The sequence below is a fragment of the Chelonia mydas genome, chromosome 11 (genome assembly GCF_015237465.2).
Source record: "Chelonia mydas isolate rCheMyd1 chromosome 11, rCheMyd1.pri.v2, whole genome shotgun sequence".
Lineage (NCBI taxonomy): Eukaryota > Metazoa > Chordata > Testudines > Cheloniidae > Chelonia > Chelonia mydas.
Genome location: NC_051251.2, coordinates 66,385,281 through 66,409,177, shown reverse-complemented (window position 1 = coordinate 66,409,177; position 23,897 = coordinate 66,385,281). Strand labels below are relative to the sequence as shown.

The 23,897-nt window shown below is 41.5% G+C and overlaps 1 protein-coding gene across 5 annotated transcripts in view; it reads right to left on the bottom strand.

Annotated features, from left to right (window-relative positions):
• SPAG16 (sperm associated antigen 16) overlaps nt 1-23,897 on the bottom strand; it is a 710,758-nt gene that overhangs the window by 577,503 nt on the left and 109,358 nt on the right. For all 5 annotated transcript variants that reach the window (XM_043524952.1, XM_043524954.1, XM_037912653.2 and 2 more), the window contains one exon: nt 12,520-12,650. In XM_043524952.1, the coding sequence (XP_043380887.1) occupies nt 12,520-12,650 (131 nt within the window). The remainder of the gene's footprint in view (nt 1-12,519; nt 12,651-23,897) is intronic.

Below are 23,897 nucleotides of genomic sequence, written 5' to 3'. Positions count from 1 at the left end.
GGGTGTGTGGATGCCTTCAAGGAGGTACAACTGATGCAGATGCTCTGATGGGGCAATCTCCTTCCACTAGAACGTCCAGCCGATTCAATAGTCTGAAGCAGAGGTTGAGATGTGCAGCCCCAACTCCCTGCCCCCTTTGAGGTAACGTGCATCCCTGCAGTCTCAAAGAGGAAGCAGTCCCTACACTCGCCAAAGCATAGGAGTTGCTATTATCCCTGGTCTTCATGTAAGGTGCATAAGGTAGTGGAAGATTCCCTGAGCCGTCTTCTCTACACGGCACCTACGAAAAGGTCCATCACAACCTGTCTCATTGTGTGGGCAAACACTGATTTTATTAGTAATTTAAAGGTTGCTCTATGACACATATAATATCTGAGTAGCTCACATATTAGATATTAAGGAATTTATCTTTGCATCAGCTATTCCTGAGTAGAAACTTATTGTGAATGATTTGAGGAGCACTTTGCATTACTCTTGTAATTATTCCATTATGTAAGTTACTCAGTTCCGTATTTGTATTGCTTACATTTTATTTATGTCAGTGGAGTGCCCTCTTTTTGCTAAGGCACCTCACTTTCCCTTGTCTTTAGTACTCTTTGGTGCTGATAAATGTCATAGAATCAAAGAATATCAGGGTTGGAAGGGACCTCAGGAGGTCATCTAGTCCAACCCTCTGCTCAAATCAGGACCAATCCCCAATTTTTGCCCCAGATCCCTAAATGGCCCCCTCAAGGATTGAACTCACAACCCCGGGTTTAGCAGGCCAATGCTCAAACAACTGAGCTATCCCTCCCCCTTCTTCTACCCATCAGTCACCAGACTTCTACAGGGTATACATATTTGCATGTTTCCTTTCTCTAAAGACCTATGGAAGTCACTGCAGATCAAGTACTATGCTCACCTTAATGGCAGAAAACCAGTTTAAAATGCTCAGACAATGACAAATGGCTGAACAGATTTTTCTCAAATTTTTCAAACACTTTTATTTCATGGACAAAACCCACATGAGATGCATCAACCCAAAATATATTTGGGAATAAAGTTGTGGACAACTGAAATGCCACTGCTGTTGTGCTGTATTATAAAGAGACAAAGTTAAAACCTTAAATGTATTTATGTATAACTGGACTTTAATGAAAAGTTTGGGATCTCTGTGTTTATTTTTACCATTTTTTACCACTTTTTAATATATGCATAATATTCAAGTAAACTGTCAGATTAATAAAAACAAAAGCCTGAGGGCATTACCAAATTAATTTTCAATTTGTACAGTAAAGCATCAAAGAAAGTGCTTTACAGTAGAAATTACAAAGCAATTATTGACAAATCTAATCCATCATTAAAATAATATAGACAATTGTGTGCATTATTTTTGAGTAGCATCTTTATATGAAAAGTATTAAGAGCACTTTGCATTACTCTTGAAATAATTCTATTATGTAAAAAGAACAGGAGTACTTGTGGCACCTTAGAGACTAACAAATTTATTAGAGCATAAGCTTTCGTGAGCTACAGCTCACTTCATCGGATGCATAGAATGGAACATATAGTAATAGATAGATAGATAGATAGATAGATAGATAGATAGATAGATAGATAGATAGATAGATAGATAGATATAAGTTGGAAGTTACCATACAAACTGTGAGAGGCTAATTAGTTAAGATGAGCTATTATCAGCAGGAGAAAAAAAAACTTTTGTAGTGATAATCAAGATAGGCCCATTTAGACAGTTGACAAGAAGGTGTGAGGATATTTAAGGAAATAGATTCAATATGTGTAATGACCCAGCCACTCCCAGTCTCTATTCAAACCCAAGTTGATGGTATCTAGTTTGCATATTAATTCAAGCTCAGCAGTTTCTCCTTAGAGTCTGTTTTTGAAGCCAAGCTCTAAGATACAATCGCATTTGCTCCAATCCCTCAGACAGAGACAAACACCTACAAGATCTCCATCAAGCATTCTTAAAACTACAATGCCCACCTGCTGATGTGAAAAAACAGATTGACAGAGCCAGAAGAGTACCCAGAAGTCACCTACTATAGGACAGGCCCAACAAAGGAAATAACAGAACGCCACTAGCTGTCACCTTCAGCCCCCAACTAAAACCTCTCCAGCGCACCATCAAAGATTTACAACCTATCCTGAAAAATGATCCCTCACTCTCACAGATCTTGGGAGACAGACCAGTCCTTACTTACAGACAATCCCCCAACCTGAAGCAAATACTCTCCAGCAACCACACACCACACAACAAAAACACTAAGCCAGGAACCTATCCTTGCAACAAAGCCCGATGCCAACTCTGTCCACATATTTATTCAAGTGACACCATCATAGGACCTAATCACATTAGCCATGCCATCGGGGCTCGTTCACCTGCACATCTACCAATGTGATATATGCCATCATGTGCCAGCAATGCCCCTCTGCCATGTACATTGGCCAAACCGGACAGTCTCTACGCAAAAGAATAAATGGACACAAATCTGACATCAGGAATCATAACATTCAAAAACCAGTAGAAGCACACTTCAACCTCTCTGGCCACTCAATAAAAGATCTAAGGGTGGCAATTTTGCAACAGAAAAGCTTCAAAAACAGACTCCAAGGAGAAACTGCTGAGCTTGAATTAATATGCAAACTAGATACCATTAACTTGGGTTTGAATAGAGACTGGGAGTGCCTGGGTCATTTCACATGTTGAATCTATTTCCCCATGTTAAGTATCCTCACACCTTCTTGTCAAATGTTTAAATGGGCCATCTTGATTATCATTACAAAAGTTTTTTTTTCCCCCGGCTGATAATAGCTCATCTTAACTAATTAGCCGCTCACAGTTTGTACGGTAACTTCCAACTTATCTGTATGTATATATATCTTACTATATGTTCCAATCTATGCATCCGATGAAGTGAGCTGTAGCTCACGAAAGCTTATGCTCTAATAAATTTGTTAGTCTCTAAGGTGCCCCAAGTACTCCTGTTCTTTTTGCGGATACAGACTAACACGGCTGCTACTCTGAAACCTGTCTATTATGTAAGCCACTTATTTATCTTAAGTATGATTTATTTATTTTAATTTAGTGTCCTCTTTAGTTTCCCCTTTTCTCTAGTTTTACTATATCATATATAGAAAATTCCTGGGTTCTGATGAAATTTCATTCGAAAATACTTTAGACTTCCCCAAAGTACAACCTTCCTACATTATTGGCAAGCTGTATGTATGCTGACTCAGATATACATTTAATCATCACTGTTCTCTCTTTGCTCTTTCCGAAGAAATATCTCATTTTCTTATGAATCTCAACATCCAGAAATTTGCTGCCAAGTAGCAGACAACTTAAATGATGGCAACTGAAATCAAAGCAAATCCTCTTGGATATAAATTCCACTTTGTGCATGTCTAATGAAACAGATAGCGTTAAACAGATACAGTGGAACTATTCCATTGCTGTTCAATCTGGGACTTCGCTGAGTGATGTTCAGACATTGGTTGTGCCATACCACATAACAGGGCAGAACACAAGAAGGTTCAACAACAACAACGAGACCTACCCCTCATTTGATACATAGAATGAAAGAAGTGACTTGCAATCACTACTGACCTCGATTCAACCAGTCAACTTAGAGGTCTTCATCATGTCACCTAGAGGGAAATCACTAGTGTCAGAAGTTGTCTACACAGGCATGAAGAGAAGGTATTCCAAGTCTTACAGGCCTATGATAACCAGAAACCTTCTAGAGCAGAGGTTCACAAGTTGTGATCTACATAACACTTGTGGATGATGCATGGATTGCTAGCTCTTTCTCCTTATTAAAATGACAGCTAAAATATATTTGGCACTTTCCTAATATTACTTTTCCACGTAAGCAGTTGTCATAGGTAGAGCTGGGTGATTTTTTTTGTTTTTTGGCAAAGAGAAAGCCCACATAAAAATGTGGGGATTTTGGAGGGTGGGAAGGAAATCCTTTCAGGAGTGAGGCACCATTCACAAAACAGTTGGAGGAGGTGATGGTGCTGCTGTCTCCCTTTTAAGCTTCAGTCTAACTGTTAGGGCAGTCATCTGCCACATGGGGAAGACTGGTTCAGTCCCCCCTCAGCCTGATATAGAGAAGGGACTGAGTCTCCCACATTGGAGGACAGTGCCCTAGTCTCACCCCAGAGGATATACTGCGTCTCTCTCAGTCTCTCCTGTGGAAGTTGTTCCACTGTGTATAAATAATTAAATAGTAACTGAAGCAGAAACATGAACTTGGGTCTCCCACTACCCAGACAAGCTCCCTAACTACCAGGCTAGAGAGTCATTCTCACTATCTCCTTCTGGCCCAGTGACCTTCTTCAGAAAGATATAAGGGATAAATCAATCTTCTATTATGCTTGGGGTTTCTGAGTTTTTTAAAATGTTGGTGGTAGGAGAATGAAAATTCCACTTCTTTAAAGAAAATCACATTTGACAGTTCTTCATCAAGGGCAGAAAAAAAAATGACAGCCCAGATGGGGAATAAACGGCATTTATAAAGGCATGGTCATTGCATTTCTTAAATTGCAAAAACTGACACTTTAAATTATTTTAACCATTAAAAAAGTAACTGAACAGGATAGATAAGAGCACAAAATTAATAGGGTGAAAAAACAAAGAAAACTTGCTGAAAGCACAAAGACTGATCAGCCTTTCCCTGCATTAACTCTTCAAAATGGTTTCACAGATGATTTAAAATAGAGTGACTGTGAAAAGGGTAAGATCAAGGCAGAATTTAAATATTTCTTCTCTATTTTCCCGTTTGAATCAAGTTTTGTTTTTGCAATAGAAGAAACTATTCAAAATGCAGGACTGTAGCTCAAGAAGATACTATATAACAGATTTTATTATGCTCTGCCTTTCAAATCTGGAAACAGTAGCATTTTCTCCAAAACTTGCCTCACAAGTTGTATTAGACTTTTCTTTCATATTTCTAAAGATGGCATTTGAGATTCATTTCGGGGAGCGGGGAATCAATCCTCAATTTAAACTGTCTATTTTTGTTCAGCTGACATTAAAGTGATCATCATATAAAAAAAAGTTATTTCTGAACGATAGGGGGTGAACCTCTGCATGCACCACTGAATACCAAGTACAAAACTTTGTATGAAAAAAGACTGAAAATGCAGAAAGAGATCAATGCTCAACTAAAACAGTTTAGGAGAGTTGGGATGACCCCATAGTGAATTGACATTACTTTTTGCTGGAGAACATTTTGGAGCTAAGTCCCTCCTGACCCCTGAAGAGATTAAGACTATAGGAGAGCCCCAGTGGACATAGGGGACAGAGACTTTCTTGCACCCCTCTCTTCCCATAGAGATCTGCAGCCATGTCAAGGTCCACAAAGGGGCTCTAAGGTCCAGCCAAGAAGGTCCATAAGGGGGCTCTATTTCAGCCATGCCATTACAAGAGTAAACTGTAAAAAGGATTAAAGGTTGGGGAGGCCCTGAACCCATCAATGTGGGGAAGCTGAGTCAATGCAGCAAACTTCTCCTGCCCTAGAAGACACCCCAAATAAGCAGAAGGTGGTGGGACTTTAGGAGGTTAGGAGATGCTGGCCAGGATATGAGGGGTAGAGAGTGGGAGTACTTACTTTAAAGAGTAGCATTTCCACCTTAAAATTCGGCAGCAGTTAGTGCTGCTAGTGTTAACCTTTTCTCCATGCAGTCTGCTCACAGAGGGAGTAGGGTAAAGGCACCGTCAGCATATGGTGGCATGACTCCTAAAAAATACTTGTGCTACTGATGGGAGAGAGAACCTAGAGAGCCAAGTGGACATCTGTGCAGCTGCAAATTATTTCCCCTGCAGATGTGTAAGGATCTAGGGGGCTGGGAGGCCACCATCTCTGACTCTTCCATTTCCCCCAAACTTCTCTCCTCTGAAGGGAGCGTGGGAAGGAAATTCCATGAGGCGAACTGCGTCTTGAGCCCTTTGTCTCCTCTTACCACAGGAGAGTACAATAAGATTTTATGTTCCTAAATCACTGCAGGCAGGGACACACATTTGAAATGTCTCCTAAAACTAAAATATTGATCTATTCATACAATTATAAGGATCAGGCTTGAGTCTAAATCTCACAATGAAATTTTTAAATCCCTTTCATGCTGCTAGATGCAGAAAGACTTAGTGAGCTGGAGGACTGTCTAATCTGTAAGCAGGTTAAAAAATATATATCTCATATTGTTGTCTTGGACCCCAGGATACGACGATTACTTTCTACAGCATCCAACTTTGACATTTACTCATTGTGGAAAAATGTGTACTACTTTTTGAAATAGGTTTTTCTCACTCTAATCTCACCACAAAGGCACTTAAGAGTCTGAAGGTAGTAGTGAAGATAAAATAGAACAATGCTGAATAGACAGTCAAGTATCAAAACACTCTTGCTAAAAGTTTGAACATATGTGTGCACATGTGAGTGCGAAGGCATACATGAGCTAATATTTGTATATACTCCAGCCATCTCTGTATCAAGATGTTAAATCCTAGGCCAAAAAAAAAGTGTTTATGAGTCTCCAAAGGCAAGAAATACAATGCAACTGGCACAGGCATGAAAGTGTATTAAACCTTACCAAGACTCTTCAGAAGTAGACTACTGAAAATTGCATCATCAGTGTAATGTTATGTGGAGCTGGCTTGTTATGCAAAGCAAAAATATTTCTATTTCATTTCACTTAAGATTTGTTTGCAAAGGAAATAAAGTAAGCTTTAAAATTCTCACACTGCAGGCATTATATGCCCCTGACATATTGTAAGGAGAGAACATTAGGGTCAAAACAGTCTCTTTCTTTGGTCAGGACTAAGGCTAGCTGGAAAACCTGTATTCGATTTTCAAAAAAATTGAGATATTGAAGTTTGTTTGTGTTCTGACGTGAAATGCAAATGAGAATTTTCTGTCTTTCTTTTTTATTTTTTTTTTGGTGGAAAAACAGAGACCCACAGACCCACCCTACAGTTGTCCAGTGGTTAGGGCAGGCCCTCGCCGGGCATATGGGAAAAGGAGCTTTTGATTCAGGCAGAGCAGGGACTCGAAACTGGTCTCCCACATAACAGGCAAGTGCCCGAACCATCAGGTTATAAAGTTAATCTCTCCTGTTGGAGCTGTTCCACTTTATATAAATAATTAAATATTCAGTCAGCCAGAGTGTGAGAGACTGACTCCACAGCCTGGTAGTTACAATACTCAGCTTGGATATGGGAGACCCATATTCAAGCTCTTGCTCCAAAATCAGGCAGAGCAGAGAGAAACCAGGTCTCCCGCATCCCAGATGGGTGCCCTAATTACTGGGCTTTTGGTTATTCTGGGATCACTCTAGTTTTGAGAAGAAATTCCATCCTGGACCAGAGAAACATTCCAATGAAAGTTTTGTCAAAACCAATGAATTTCCATGAACATTTTCAGTTTTGACATATCATTATTTTCCAACCAAAAAGCCCCACAACCCATGTCAAAAAATTCCCAGTCAGCTCTAGATGTGACCTGAGAGTCAGCACTTCCCTTTGCTTCATGCAAGGGAAAGACCCCACACATTCTTCACCAGGAAGAGTAGATAAGAGTGGTGACTCACAGGTTCTATGCCTGGACCCACTGCCACTTCCACTGGGGCTGGAAGGAAACTGCATTCCCCCAAAAGAAGAATTAGGAGGAAAGTAAGTAAATTAGCATTCACAAAGTTTCCATTCCCCTAATCCAGTTGTTCCCATGTTGAAGACCATGGGGCCCTTTTGTAGTTCTTACACATATTTTTCAGTAAAGATTCAACAAGTCATATTGCATCAAAGAAATTTTCTGGGGCCTAGAGGGGTTTTGCTGATTAGATTATACTTTATGAATATAATGTACACACACTATTTCTACTTAGGTGACAGTCCTTAATTATCTGACAGAATCTTAACTCATTTCTCAAACAGCTGTATAAAAGCACAAGATTTGGGAACTTTAAAAATGAGTTTCTGTATATTAAAGAGACTGACTGTCGGGTAGATGGCTCACATATCAAATGGTTGTCTGGTGCCATGGGATGTACAATTCTGCAAAGTGTTAGCTAAATTATCCTCTCTCATTCACAAGAACAATGCCCAGGGCCTTCAGTGGAAGCCCCGAAAGAATGTCTGAAGGGAAAGTTTAAGTTCAATACCATTTTAAGTTTACAGCAAATGAATGACCCTTAGGTACTTCTAAGGTACTTATTTAAGTGTGGAACTTGCGTATTATACTGATTGGATTATCTAATTTGTAGTTGCTCAAATACCATTTACTCAGTTTTGAACTCTGTAAACAGGAATAGCATGTTAGGTGATAAAGACCCTGAAAAATCCATGTTAGAAGTCTGGGTTTCCCTATATACCCAGAAGGTGTCATCACTGCTCCACAGAGGTTTTGTAAACAGCATTTACCTTTACCTAGAAGCTAAAATGTTTGGCTCTTAAAGGAAGAGGCTTATAACTGACAATGAGCAACGCTGTCTTCACATCCTAAACACTCAAGCAGTCTGAAGTAGATTCCATTTAAAATAAGAAAACCACATGTAAATTGGATGATGAACCAAACTATAGCATTGACCTTTTAATTCTTCAAAACTAGACCTGAAGACAAGTATAAAGCACAGCAGACCACTGAGCCTTTGCAGATCTCAATGCAGGATTGGAGCCTCAAGGTGTAATTTTAGAATGAGGGGATGTTATAATACTGTCTGCAGCAAGTCAACAGGTCTGAATTTTCAAGGAGATTTTAAAAATATCTTCTCTGGAAGCCACTCATAATAAACGGGGAAACCTAGTATAATTAAATATAATGATGAGTTAATCCTTAGAGGAAAACATATCTTTGACTGATCCCATCAGGAAAACCTTGATAATCTCACTAAATCCTTTATATTTGCTTTCCTTTATTATCTCTAAAGTCATATGGCAACAGTGGTAGGCATAGCTGTTTAAATCTGTTCTTTACACTACGGAGTATAATGTAGGGCTAAAAGGATGTAGAAGCACCCACTTCCATGTAAACAGGAATATATGTTTTTTAAAGAGTGTATGTAACTATAGTTAGGGTGTTTGGGTGTCTCCCCAACCCAGGAGGTATTAATACTAAGCCCAGAGTCTGTTCAGGCCCTTTCTTCAGGGTACCATTTACTGGTTGCACTGACCACCTTTAGTAACCCCCAAAATAAAACACTTCAAAATAAGCCCAACAGCTACTTTCCCCCTGACTCAGAGGCTCCCTTCTCAGAGCTCCCCTGCCCCCTGGCCTACCACAGGAGTCAACCAGTTTCCTGTAAATCCCACTACCCACCCTTCCAGCTTCCATAGGAATCAGATGCTCATCAGTCAGTCACCTCATCCCTTTCTAGCAGGACCTGATAATCCCCTCTACAAGGTCCAAACACCAATTTTTGAAGTGGCTCTGCTTCTGAACAGAACTGGCTGGCCTTTGAGGGGAAGACGAGCCTGCTACAACAAACAAATGTATGTTTTACGTAATATTGGGAAATACACCTTCTAAATACTTTTGAGAATGGATCACTTTCCCTTCCAGTGTGCACAGAAGGGCATGAGGTAGGATCAATGTCCTCCTAAAATCCTGGCTGTACACTTCTGGGCAAGGAATATTAGTAACTCCCCTACGCAGACTGCAGAAAGAAGTGAGACACAGTAACGCCCAGCTATCTTCCCTCACTGGATCAGGGACCCCATGCAGTATGCAGCTGTACCAGAGAAAATAAGTCAAAATGTTGACATTAGAACTTAAGAATATAAGAACATAAGAACGGTCATATTGGGTCAGACCAAAGGTCCATCTAACCCAGTATCCCATCTTCTGACAGTGGCCAATGCCAGGTGCTTCAAAGGGAATTAACAGAACAGGTAATCATCAAGTGATTGATGACCTACCCTATGGGGTAGATTCAGCAAATCACTCATATGACTAAACCAAGTCCATCAAAAGCCAGGCAGAAATTTAAAGAACTACTGTGAAAATTTGTCAAAATGGTTTAGCAGTCATTCTAATAAAAGCAAATAAGATTTTCATGAAACACATTCAGATTTTTGAAAAACCGTTTCCAGTTTCACAAACAAGAACATTTTCGTACAGGAAGCTCTTGGCAGACCAGTACAGTGCCTGAATCACTACTGCTTATTCCTAAAAGTAGGCAAGCTAGCAGGCCATAAGACCGAGTCAGGAGGGGAGGGGGTTTGGGTGCCACAGAAAGGGCAGCTTGACCCTCGTGTCCTTCCTGATGAGATCTCTGTTGAAATTGCTGAGATAGGCATTTTAGGAAAACAGGAAGCTTGTCTACATATGCCCTCAGGGATGTGTCTGTCAGGGCCTCAAGGCATGCAAACTCTAAAAAAACACATCTGGCTCGTTGATGATCAGAAGGAAACCTCTTGCTTGACCTTTGAAATTGCTTGCTTAACAAGTTTTCTTTGAGTGACGTGTTATTGTAATACTAATGAATAAATAAGGGAAGAAAGTTTGGGGTAGTTGGACTCTTCGGGGACTCTCCCTGTGGACACATCTTGTGGTCCCCACTGGCAGATGGAAGATTGGCCATCGGAAGACTGCCGCTGTGCCACTCGAGAGGCACACCCAACTTTGGTAATTATTGAGGGTTGGGGGTGTTTTACTAGCCTGTTGCGGACATGTGTAAGTGCTTGAGACTAAGTAAAGTATAGCTTTAAGTGACAGCATTTTTGTGTTGTCCTGTTTGTGCCAGCCATCTATTGATCAGACGGCCATGTCTCCCTTGATTTATTTCCTGACACCACCATGCACAGCGTAAAGTTACCAAGAGTTTTGGGTTGAAAGAACCGCAGATAACAATTTTGACCAACACAAACCTCCTTTTGTTAGCAACATTGTAACCAGCTCTACTTGTTGTATATTGCGTATATGACAGATCCTCATAAAAATATATTGGGTGTTTCCCCAATTTTTCAAACACTGATTTTTGGGAAGGCCTTCAACCGACATTTGAGAAACCACATTACTAAAAATACAAGATCTAAGAAAAAATGTACTTTGGAGAAAACTCCATGGATTTAACAAGAACTTTGTAAAATTAAATGAGGAAAGACAATGTGCCTTTAGGCTGATAACTTTAGTAGCCTTGAACCTGTAATATGGCTGCAATGTGCACAGTACAAAACTGTTCCAAAAGATCTATAAATAGCAAAAGAAATGCATCTGGGTGGGTTTCAAACATGTATTTACAAAGAAACACACCTAGATAATTTGTCAGAAATTTCTGAACTTTGCTGCTAGCTGTAACCTATTTTCAAAGATGAATTTCACGTTTACTCTTCCTCAGCCCAAAGCACTTTAAGTGTGCAAATTTAAAACTTGATACTTTGACCCAAGGAAATGGGCTGCAAACAACTGCAAAAACATTCATTTTTTATCATTCAGCCTACTAGAACCTGAGTTTACAATCATCTTCACATAAAAGATTGTCATTATAAAATATTATTAAATACAAACCTGCCAACCAAAAGGAAACCATTTTTGTCCACAGTGGAGAACATTCAGCTTCCCCCAACACTTCCTTTAAAGTCCTGTTATGGTGGTAAAAGCATGTGACTTTAGGAGTCCATCCACAACACCCCACCCAGAGTGCTTTTTGCAGAACAGTGCTACCAGCTTTGTCAATTTACACCAGCTGAGGACCTGGCCCTTAGATTAAAAACATAGCTTAGCTCACAAGTGGACATGAATTTTAGCACATTTATCCTTGCTCATTTACACAAAACTCACAAAATCACTACAAATTTGGTCCAAATTACAGGTCTTTCCTCAAGAGTAGATGAAGAATGGAGCAAAAAAAGATGATGCAAACTCAGATGAGCGTTACCACCATACTGATCTATTATTCCTTGGCAATCCAGTTCTGTTAGTTTTATTTCTCATGAAGACCAATTTACACACTCTTTAAATGTCTATAAAGAATGGCTGTTAATATTAGAGGTACATACTGTCAGACTCAACTACCATACGGATTCTGTATGCCAAACTTCCAGCTATCTTTAATGGATATATTGAGAATGTTGGCCCATCACATATGCTTTTCAGCTGGTTTGAAAATCCACTATGACAAAATGGACTAGGACACAGACACCAGAATTTAATATTTTCTAATGGCCAGATTCTGTTCTCAGTTACATCAACTACTAAAAGCGTCTATCTAGAGGAACTCATTGGATTCAATGAATTTATTCTAGATTTACACCAGAGTGATAGAGATCAGAGTATGGCAGTAAATATATTGCATGGGAATCTCAGAGCAACTGCTCTGTACATTTTATAGACGAGGGTTAGGTCTCTTAGCAAGGACTCTGCATAGTCCACTTGGTCTGCACAGTGCTTTTGACAATTGTTTCAGAAGTTTAACAAGAACAGTTCCTTCACCACTTTCAGCAAATTGTTCTCTATGACCTTTTGAAAGATAAAACTCAATGATATACAATGATAAACTGAAAAAAATTGTTAAGGTTCCTACCAGCTGACTGCTAGATCATGGACTTTTAAAGTGCTGCTCAGCCTGTATACTCCAGATTTCAATGGTCGGGTGCATTCCTTGGCACGAGAAAGATAAGGGTTCACTTGAGTATCTATGGGAAATTCTGAATCCTAGGAAAAAAGAAAAGTATTCATTCTTGGGATTACGGCACAAGTTTGTGTAACAAATTATTTATCAATTTAATTTTGCATGTATACAGTTTTGTCTATTTTTTCCATTGCTCACTATTGGTTCTTCACCATTGCTTCTCGTAAACTGCAGTCAGCCTCCAATCCTGCAAACACTAATGCATGTACTTAAAGCTATGCACAAGTATGTTTACAGCATTGGTGTCTATAAATGATTACCCTGCGTATACTCAAAGACCTAATTATTTGTTTCTTTAAACGCGTGTTCCACGGAGTATGTTTCTGAAGCAATGTTAGTTGTTAAAAGGAGCCCAAACCCCACCCTTCTCTAAATCTGAAGCCTGCATCTACGCTGCTCAACACAGCAGTACATTTTCAAAGTACGATGCAAATGTACACTGTAAATACTGTGAAATATAATGGAAAATGATGACCGAGTTCTGCTGTCATTTATACCCATCCAACGGTACTGAAGTTTATGCAGGTGTATGGATGTAAATAAAAGAAAGAAATGGGTCTCATACTTTAATTCAGATTGCCATTTATGAACCTGCTGGGGGCGGCATATATGCCGCTGAAAAGTGAAATTTATTAAGCCAGCAGCCCAGCAACACAATAGAAAATGTAACCAAAATTCTATATGCCACAAATACTAGTTTCATAAAGCACAGGATAAACTTCAGAGTACAACTTGTTATGCAACGTTATTATTTAACCAATAGAAATCTTTTTAGATCGTTTAGCCAGCACTAGAGCAAGAAGTTTAAGGACATTGCTAATTTGCTAATTTAAAAACCCTGGATTCAGCCTAGGGTTGCCAACTTTCTAATCGCATAAAACCAAACACCCCGCCTCACACACCCCCCACCCCGCCCCTTCTCCGAGAGCCCGCCCCCCACTCGCTCCATCCACCCTCCCTCTGTCGCTCGCTCTACCCCACCCTCACTCACTTTCACCGGGCTGGGGCAGGGGGTTGGGGTGTGGGAGAGGAGTGAGGGCTTTGGGCTGGGGGTGTGGACTGGGGGGGGGGGGGCAGGACACGGCGATGAGGGGTTTGGGGTGCAAGAGGGGGCTCCAGGCTGGGGATGTGAGCTCTGGGGTGGGGCTGGGGATGAGGGGCTTGGGGTGCAGGCGGGGGCTCAGGGCTGGGGTGTTGGAGAGCTGTGAGGTGCAGGCTCCGGAAGGGAGTTTGTGCGTGGGAGGGGACTCCGGGCTGGGGTGGGGGTTGGGGTGCGGAGTCCCAGTGGTATTTACTGTGGCTCCCAGGAAGTGGCCGTCAGGTCCCTGCAGCCCCTAAGCTAATGGGTGGCCAGGGAGGCTCTGTGCAGAGCCCTCGCTCTTGCAGGCACCATCTCTGCAGCTCCCATTGGTCGCGGTTCCCAGCCAATGGGAGCTCTGGAGCCGGCACTCAGGGTGGGGGCAGCACACAGAACCTCCTTGACTGCCCATGTGCCATGGATCCACAGGGACCTCGTGGCTGCTTCCGGGAGCTGCGTGGAGCCAGGGAAGGCAGGGAGCCTGCCTTAGCTCCAGGCCCCCACTGCGCTGCCAACCGGACTTTTAATGGCCCGGTCAGCGATGCCGACTAGAACCCCCAGGGTCCCTTTTCAAAAACCGGACACCTGGCAACCCTAATTCAGTCCTGCTCTGTAGCAAACTCATTTTCAGACCAATGTGGCTTTAAACCACCTTTACACCTTCCCCATTCTTCAACCAATATCGTCTCCAGTGTAATTTAGAGCTGCATTTGCACTATAATTTGCGCGCTGGCTAAAGCAGTCCTACTTATGCTGTTCACTTTTTACTTACTCCTGTTAATTTATTTTGGGGGAAAATTAGGTCATTTATTTTTTAGGCACCAAGGGCGAGATTTGCAAAGGTCTGTCGGTGCCTAAAGATGCAGGTAGCTTCTTTTGAAAATCCCACTAGGAGTCTAAGTGGGTTAGGTGCCTAAATCCATTGAAATCAATGGAATGCAGACACCTGGGCATCACAAAATGGGGAAGAGATGGCCAGCCCTCTGCGGAGATAGAGGTGGTTAGGGACTATTTAGAAAAGCTGGACGTGCACAAGTCCATGGGGCCGGACGAGTTGCATCCGAGAGTGCTGAAGGAATTGGCGGCTGTGATTGCAGAGCCATTGGCCATTATCTTTGAAAACTCGTGGCGAACGGGGGAAGTCCCAGATGACTGGAAAAAGGCTAATGTAGTGCCAATCTTTAAAAAAGGGAAGAAGGAGGATCCTGGGAACTACAGGCCAGTCAGCCTCACCTCAGTCCCTGGAAAAATCATGGAGCAGGTCCTCAAAGAATCAATCCTGAAGCACTTGCATGAGAGGAAAGTGATCAGGAACAGCCAGCATGGATTCACCAAGGGAAGGTCATGCCTGACTAATCTAATCGCCTTTTATGATGAGATTACTGGTTCTGTGGATGAAGGGAAAGCAGTGGATGTATTGTTTCTTGACTTTAGCAAAGCTTTTGACACGGTCTCCCACAGTATTCTTGTCAGCAAGTTAAGGAAGTATGGGCTGGATGAATGCACTATAAGGTGGGTAGAAAGTTGGCTAGATTGTCGGGCTCAACGGGTAGCGATCAATGGCTCCATGTCTAGTTGGCAGCCGGTGTCAAGTGGAGTGCCCCAGGGGTCAGTCCTGGGGCCGGTTTTGTTCAATATCTTCATAAATGATCTGGCGGATGGTGTGGATTGCACTCTCAGCAAATTTGCGGATGATACTAAACTGGGAGGAGTGGTAGATACGCTGGAGGGGAGGGATAGGATACAGAAGGACCTAGACAAATTGGAGGATTGGGCCAAAAGAAATCTGATGAGGTTCAATAAGGATAAGTGCAGGGTCCTGCACTTAGGACGGAAGAACCCAATGCACCGCTACAGACTAGGGACTGAATGGCTAGGCAGCAGTTCTGCGGAAAAGGACCTAGGGGTGACAGTGGACGACAAGCTGGATATGAGTCAGCAGTGTGCCCTTGTTGCCAAAAAGGCCAATGGCATTTTGGGATGTATAAGTAGGGGCATAGTGAGCAGATCGAGGGACGTGATCGTTCCCCTCTATTCGACATTGGTGAGGCCTCATCTGGAGTACTGTGTCCAGTTTTGGGCCCCACACTACAAGAAGGATGTGGATAAATTGGAGAGAGTCCAGCAAAGGGCAACAAAAATGATTAGGGGTCTAGAACACATGACTTATGAGGAGAGGCTGAGGGAGCTGGGATTGTTTAGTCTACAGAAGAGAAGAATGAGGGGGGATTTGATAGCTGCTTTCAACTACCTGAAAGGGGGTTCCAAAGAGGATGGCTCTAGACTGTTCTCAATGGTAGCAGATGACAGAACGAGGAGTAATGGTCTCAAGTTGCAGTGGGGGAGGTTTAGATTGGATATTAGGAAAAACTTTTTCACTAAGAGGGTGGTGAAACACTGCAATGCGTTACCTAGGGAGGTGGTAGAATCTCCTTCCTTAGAGGTTTTTAAGGTCAGGCTTGACAAAGCCCTGGCTGGGATGATTTAACTGGGACTTGGTCCTGCTTCGAGCAGGGGGTTGGATTAGATGACCTTCTGAGGTCCCTTCCAACCCTGATATTCTATGATTCTATGATTCTATGACCTAATCTACTCAGGCACTTCTATAATTCCCACTAGGCACCTATCTGCTTCTTTAGGCACCTAAATAACTTTAAAATATCTAGCCCTAAGGCCTTGATCCAAAGCCCATTGAAATCAATGGAAAGAATCCAACATTGACTTTAATGGGCTTTCAATCAGATGCTTAAATATAGTGTTATATATACCTATCTTTCAGCATCCAAGACTGAACTTTTTGGCAGACATTTAGATTGTATGTGCAATTTGTTATAAAGCAAAGATACCATAGGGATGATAAAAACTTAGATTAGACTAGTCTGCATTGTATTAGACAACCAGTACAGAATTGTAGTATAGAGATGGGCTCAAATGCACAACCAGGACTGGATTTCAAATGCCCAAATGTTCCACGGTGTTGAGATTAAGGATTTAGGTCTGACCATCGTAAGGATGGGACCAGTAGCAAAATTTTAACCTGACACAGATTTCAAACATTCCAAGGGTTAGGATGTGCTGAGCCAGGGATTTTGTCTAAGCCCCTCTTTAGTAATAAATTTGTTTTTTTAAACAACTACCAGAAAAATAAAAAAGGATTACTATTTACTCTTCAGAAAAGCATATTTTTTCTTTATCTAGGACAATACTGCTAAACAGTTGATATGTCTCTATATCCATATGGTTTTACAACCTCACTTCTCTGATCAATGTAGACTCTTAAACGTTTTCTAAAGACTAATCAACCAGCTAGAAGATTTATTACCTGCTCTAATTAACCTGGCTACATGGGCTTTATTAAAAACAGATTGTCCTTTAAAAAGTTCAGGAGAGTACTAATCTTACACAATATACATTAAGGACTTAAAAAAAAGTCCTTGTATCCTTAAAGGAATTCTAAAGATTTAGCTGACTGTACATGTTTGCAACATTCATAGAATCATAGAATATCAGGGTTGGAAGGGACCTCAGATCCCTAAATGGCCCCCTCAGAGACTGAACTAACAATCCTGGGTTTAGAAGGCCAATGCTCAAACCACTGAGCTATCCCTCCCCCAAAGAAAGTAATTTTTCACCCCAGGTGGGACTTGAACTCACAATCTCTGGTTTAGGAAGCCAATGCCTTATCCTTTAGGCCACTGGGGCCCTGAACAGTCCCAAAATACACTGATGAAAAGAAGTTTCATACAGAAGAATAATTTATAGTGTTCTTTAAAATTCCCATCACCCAATAAGATTAAGAATGGAACAGGATCCACACGTTATTATCTGAGTATGCGCCTATCGCAGGGATCCGGGCATTCTTTTTAGTGTTTGCACTAGTTCTTGAACTCAGTCAGGATTAAATTGAAGGAATAAGCATCGGGCAATTAAATTCCAAAACTGCAGAATATTAGGAGGGTATCATTTTAATTCACATTTTAAAACCACTTTATAATTCATGTTTCTTGTTACAGAGTTCTCTCACCACTTGGTATCCCCTTATGGTCAAGAATGACATAGCTGCTCCTCACTGTACTAGTGCCCCTTGTTGAAGGTCACTCAGATGCTGTGGCAGTCTGTCTACATTGGGGTCTCAAACACACGGCCCGCGGGCCACGAGTTATTTGCTGCGGCCCACCAGCAAATAACTTGCACAACCCACCAGGTGTGGGGACATGGAAATATCTTGCTCAGAAAAACCTATACTAACAACTATAACCATACTAACTACTAACACCTACAAAACAAGAAAACAAGAAGAAGAATTAGACTACGTAACTACACTAGGGGAACACTTGCAAAGCAAGCGAGTCACTGTTCCAATGGCTGCCACGGACGGTAAGAAGGAACTGAAGGGGGGCTGGGTCAGCAGGGTCATATATTGAGCGCCATGAAGGCGCCACTCCAGGGTGCTCCCCAGCTGACCCGACAGGAGGTGCTTAGGGAAAAGGTTTCCGACGACCATGCACGTGGCGCACGCACACCTGATTGGAATCGACGTGAACAAACACTTGAAGAAGAACAGTCATTTATCAGTATCTCTTAAGCTGTTTTTCCAGAGAAATACATGGACAAAACTTTAACAACATAGTTTATTTTAAGGATTTCCTCTTTGATTCAGGCAATGTCTACACGGTCCCACAGTGCAGACTATGGAGGTGTGAACTGCAGAGCACACCAGAGAGTTCCATTCTAACTACCCCATGTGGATATGATACCTAGCTCACATTAGCATAGTCCTGTCTGAAAGGGGACTATGTTAACAGCAACCAAGTACCAGTTTGCACCAGCAATATCCATATGGGGCACTTATAGTGCAACTCTTTGGTGCACTTTACAATTCACAGCCCCACAGTCCACACCCATAGACAAGTCCAAAATCTGTTACACAGTTTTTCATGTGACATATCTTCAGACTTTTTAAAGAAAGTTTAAATACTACTTTCACAGAGTATTGGATTTTACTCTCTTTAATACACTTTTAAACTGTTTCTTTAAAGAGTGAGAATTTGTCCCCTTCTATGCAAGCCCTGTTCCCTTATTGGCCTACAATGTCCTCTTTCTTATCTCATAAGAGATATTGTAGCTGCCATTGCAATTAAGCATCACTGCACTGTTTCCGTCCTGAGATTCTCCCATTGCTTAGGCCAGCATCAACTGGCACGAACTCTTCAGTCAGAGTACATTACTGTGATTAATTTAACTCTTTAAATGCTTCAGTCCTTAAGAGTGTGAATCCTGCATTATTCTGGAACATGAGATTCATCCTTAACTATGAAGATCCTATCGCACCTCAAGGCCCAGGTGGTGAAAATAGTGGTAACTCCACTGAGGTCCAATTGAAATATGATTTCAGGGGAGCTACCCCAATTTACATCAGCTGAAAATCTGGCCCTCTAATATAATCAATCAGATTTACTACTGAGGTGACTACTTTGCATGGAGTTCAGAAATGGAAACAGTTTTGGGTTCTGCCTAGTGCAACATTTAGTACTGAGCATTTTGTTTTGTTTATTAACTTACACAGAATAATACTTAGCTCTTAAATACTGCCTATCATCAGTAGATATCAAAGCACTTCATAATCTTTAACGTATTTATCCTCACAACATCGCTGTGAGGTAGGGAAGTATTATTATTCCCATTTTATAGATGGAGAACTGAGGGACAGAAAGACTATAAAGAATTGCTCGAGGTCACATCGGAAGTCCATGGCAAAGAAGGAAATTGAACCCAGGTCTCCCCAGTCCTAGGCTAGTGCCCTAACCACTGATCCATCTTTCCTCATGTTTCTTCCCCTCTTCAGTTCACATGATGGGCTAGCTCAGTGTGGACTTTCTGAGTCCTGGTTCTGCAAAAGAACCCAAACTTGCTCCCTTTGAATTCATAGGAGTCAACTGAGATCAGGATTGGACCCCAAGGTAATTACAGTTATTTAACATTGTGAAATAAATACACAATCCTTATATGGAGAGTATCATTCAACAAAAATGTGACAGTTGAACTGTGCTTTCTGATTGGAAGGTGCATGCCAACAAGTTTTGGCAGAGACAGGAGCTCTTCATTGTCTAATCCCCATTCTGTGTTCAAGCACTAACCCTCAGAGCAGGAGGAAATCTTCAGTGCAGCACAGCTGAGATGTAGCACACTGAGGATTTCTTGCAAACGCAAATATTAACTGCAAAAATGTATGCTATTTCAACATCAACAATAAGAATTTGTATTCACAAAAGTCAAAGAAATGGAAACGTTAAGATTCCAAAGCAATGTGTACTTATTATTATGTATTATTTTTGTTTGCTCTAGCATCCACAGTGTGCTAGACATTTGTATTACATTGCACATTAAAGGCCTTACGCTTCTCTCTCCACATTATCTACAAGACAGAATAATGCCTTTCCTGCCTGTAAACATCCTATTACTTTATCATTAAAGGCGAAGAACACTGACTTCTAAATAGTGACCATGAGAGAATCTCCATGTCCTTGGCCATTCTGAGCACAACGGCCTTAGTCTCTGCTGATACTGAAAACAAATGACGCCATCTATATGCCCAAAGTGTCATTTACAAATCACAGTATCTTTGTTATTTAAAATTACAGAGTGAAATGGATTGTGTCAGCCAATCGCAATACCAGGATGATGTCAGATATTACTAGTATTAAGCTCTTATATAGTGGTACCATAGATCTCGAAACATCTTACAAAGGGGAGTAAGTATCATTATCTCCATTTGACAGATAGGGAAATTGAGGCATGAGGAAGTGAAGTAAAATGTCCAAGGTGCCTCAGCAGGTCTATGAGAGTGCCGGAATATAATCCAGGTCTCCCAACTTCCAGTTCAGTGCTCTACCCACTATTCAATATTATTATTTGTATTACATAAGCACTTAGAAACCCCAACTGTGATTGGGAACCTATTGTGGTAGGCACCGTACACACGGAAAGAGAAAATCCCAGCTCCAAAGATCTTTCAGTCTAATAGACAAAACAAAGAGTTGCAGAAAAAATATTTTCAGTTTCCCATCTAATTTTACAAATGGGAAACTGAGGCATTCAGAGGCTAAGTAATTTGCCCAAGGTCACCCAGGAAAGGTATAGCAGAGCTAAGAATTTGACTCACATCTCCTGAGTCCTAGTACAGTGCCTTAACCATAGGACCATCCTTCCTACCAAGATATTAAGATACTTATCTGCTTATTAACCCAATTTACAAATCTGCTGAGGTACCTAAAGGGGTTCTTCCTTCTCTGTCCTGCATCTTTACTGTGGGGAGACATTCCCACCTCCAACAGCAGCACTCTTCAGGACAACTTTGTGGCCCTCAGTCAGGATTTTTCTGAGAAAAAAAATTATGGGGCCCTCCCTTACACTAACAGAATTTTCAGGAGTGAGACTCCACAGTAATTTTAGATAGGAAGTTTGAGTACCATCCCAGTAAGACTAGCTGCAGCTGCCTGAATGCAAAGTCCACCCATTTTTCTACCGTGTCCTGCTGCTGCCTGGTTTGAATGAATACTTGTTGTCATAAATATAAAGGGCAGGGTAACCACCTGTCTGTAAACAGTGCTATGAAATCCCTCCTGGCCAGAGGCAGAACCCTTTCACCTATAAAGGGTTAAGAAGCTAAGACAACCTCGCTGGCACCTGACCAAAATGACCAATGAGGAGACAAGATACTTTCAAATTGGGAGGGGGGGGAACAAAGGGTTCTCTCTCTGTCTGTGTTGTCTTTTGCCAGGACCAGAGCAGGAATGCAGGTCAGAACTCCTGTAAAGGGCTAATAAGCAATCTAGTTAGATATGCGTTAGAGTCTGTTTTGTTTAAATGGCTGATAAGTTGTGCTGAATAGAATGTATATTCTGGTTTTTGTGTCTTTTTATAACTTAAGGTTTTGCCTAGAGGGATTCTCTATGTTTTGAATCTGATTACCCTGTAAGGTATTTACCATCCTGATTTTACAGAGGTGATTCTTTTACCTTTTCTTTAATTAAAATTCTTCTTTTAAGAACCTGATTGCTTTTTCCTTGTTCTTAAGATCCAAGGGTTTGGGTCTGTGTTCACCTGTACAAATTGGTGAGGATTTTTATCAAGCCTTCCCCAGGAAAGGGGGTGTAGGGCTTGGGGGGACATTTTTGGGGAAGACGTCTCCAAGTGGGCTCTTTCCCTGTTCTTTGTTTAACACGCTTGGTGGTGGCAGCATACAGTTCAAGGACCAGCCAAAGTTTGTACCTTGGGGAAGTTTTTAACCTAAACTGGTAAAAATAAGCTTCGGGGGTCTTTCATGCAGGTCCCCACATCTGTACCGTAGAGTTCGAAGTGGGGAAGGAACCTTGACACTTGTTCTAGGGCTTCCACTTAAGATCAGTTACAACCCAGAGTGCACAATATGACTTAGAAGTTCCAAAGCACATAAGCTCAGGGGTTTCAAAATACACTGTGTACTCTGGAGATCTACTATGCGGGGAACACCAGAGTACAAAGCGGAAATAGGGGAGAGCAGACAGGCTGGCAAACACCTCTGCCAAAACTTACAGAAGATAAATGGTGTGTAAGCGGAATTTACCTGAATCAGTCCCAAAATTCAAGAAAGGTTTGACATGGTGTAAGAGATATGTGAAGTATTAGGAAGTATTGTGCATCTAAATCAGTACATTCATGTCTAATCTCAGCCTTGTCTATATCTATGAGGCTAAAATGCTAGGATTCTGCTTTGCCAGCTAATTTAGATGGAAGTCTAGGCAGTCAACTTCACTAGGCAAATGTCAACAGAGTCAAACTTGTTACCTTGCTTGCAAAATGTGAGAGCATTATTAAGAGGGAGATAGCCAGAAAGTAACTCAGTGACCCAAAGATCCCTGGGTGAGGAGCAGGAATCTATTTCCATTTCAAAAAATCATTTGACAGCTCTGCAACATCAGTTTAGAGCTCTGCTTTGAAAATTACATCTTTCTACATCTGCAATGATGTTAGTCACTGACTTGCAACTTCCAAACTTTTAAACACGGATCAGTCATTGAATCATAGAAACACAGGGCTGGAAGGGACCTCGGGAGATCATTAAGTCTAGCTCCCTGCGCTGAGGCAGGACCAAGAAATAGACCATCTATGACAAGGGTTTGTCCAACCTGTGCTTAAAAATCTCCACTGATGGGGATTCCACAACCCCCCTTGGAAACCCATTTCAGTACTTAACTATCATTCTGCCATGTCTACACTAACCGCCAGATCGGCGGGTAGTGATCGATCTATCGGGGATCAATTTATCGTGTCTAGTGTAGACACGACAAATCGATCCCCGATCGTCCTGCAGTCAACTCCAGAACTCCAACAGGGCGAGAGGCAGAAGCGAAGTCGACGGGGGAGCGGCAGCCGTCAATCCCGCGCTGCGAGGACGTGAAGTGAGTGATTCTAAGTCGATCTAAGGCACGTCAACTTCAGCTACGCTATTCTTGTAGCTGAAGTTGCGTATCTTAGATCGATCCCCCCACCCTCAGTGTAGACCAGGCCTTAGTTATAAAGCTTTTCCTAATAGTTAGCCTAAATCTCTCTTGCTGCAGATTAAGCCCATTACTTGTTGTCCTACCTTTAGAGGACATGGAGAACAATTGATCACCATCCTTTTCATAACAGTCCTTAACATAGCTGAAGACTGTTATCAGGTCCTCCCCTCAGTCTTCTTTTCTGATGACTAAACTTGCCTAGTTTTTTTTAACCTTCCTCATGCTTCCGGGTTTCTGAACCTTTTGTCATTTTTGTTGCTCTCCTCTGAACTCTCTCTAATTTATCCACTTCTTTCTTAATCTGTGGCATCCAGAACTGGACACAATACTCCCGCTGAGGCCTCACCAGTGATGAGCAGAGAGGGACAACTACCTCCCGTGTCTTATGTACCTGTTAATATATGAATGATATATTTTTCATAACTGCAACACATTATTGACTCATATTCAATTTGTGATCCACTCTAACCCCAGATCCTTTTCTGCAGTTCTACCACCTAGTCAGTTATTCCCCATTTTGTGGTCATGCTTCTGATTTCTCCTCACTAAGTACAGTACTTTGCACTTATCTTTATTGAATTTCATCATGTTGATTTCAGACCAATTCTCTAATTTTTCCAGGTCATTTTGAAATAGAATAATGTCCTCCA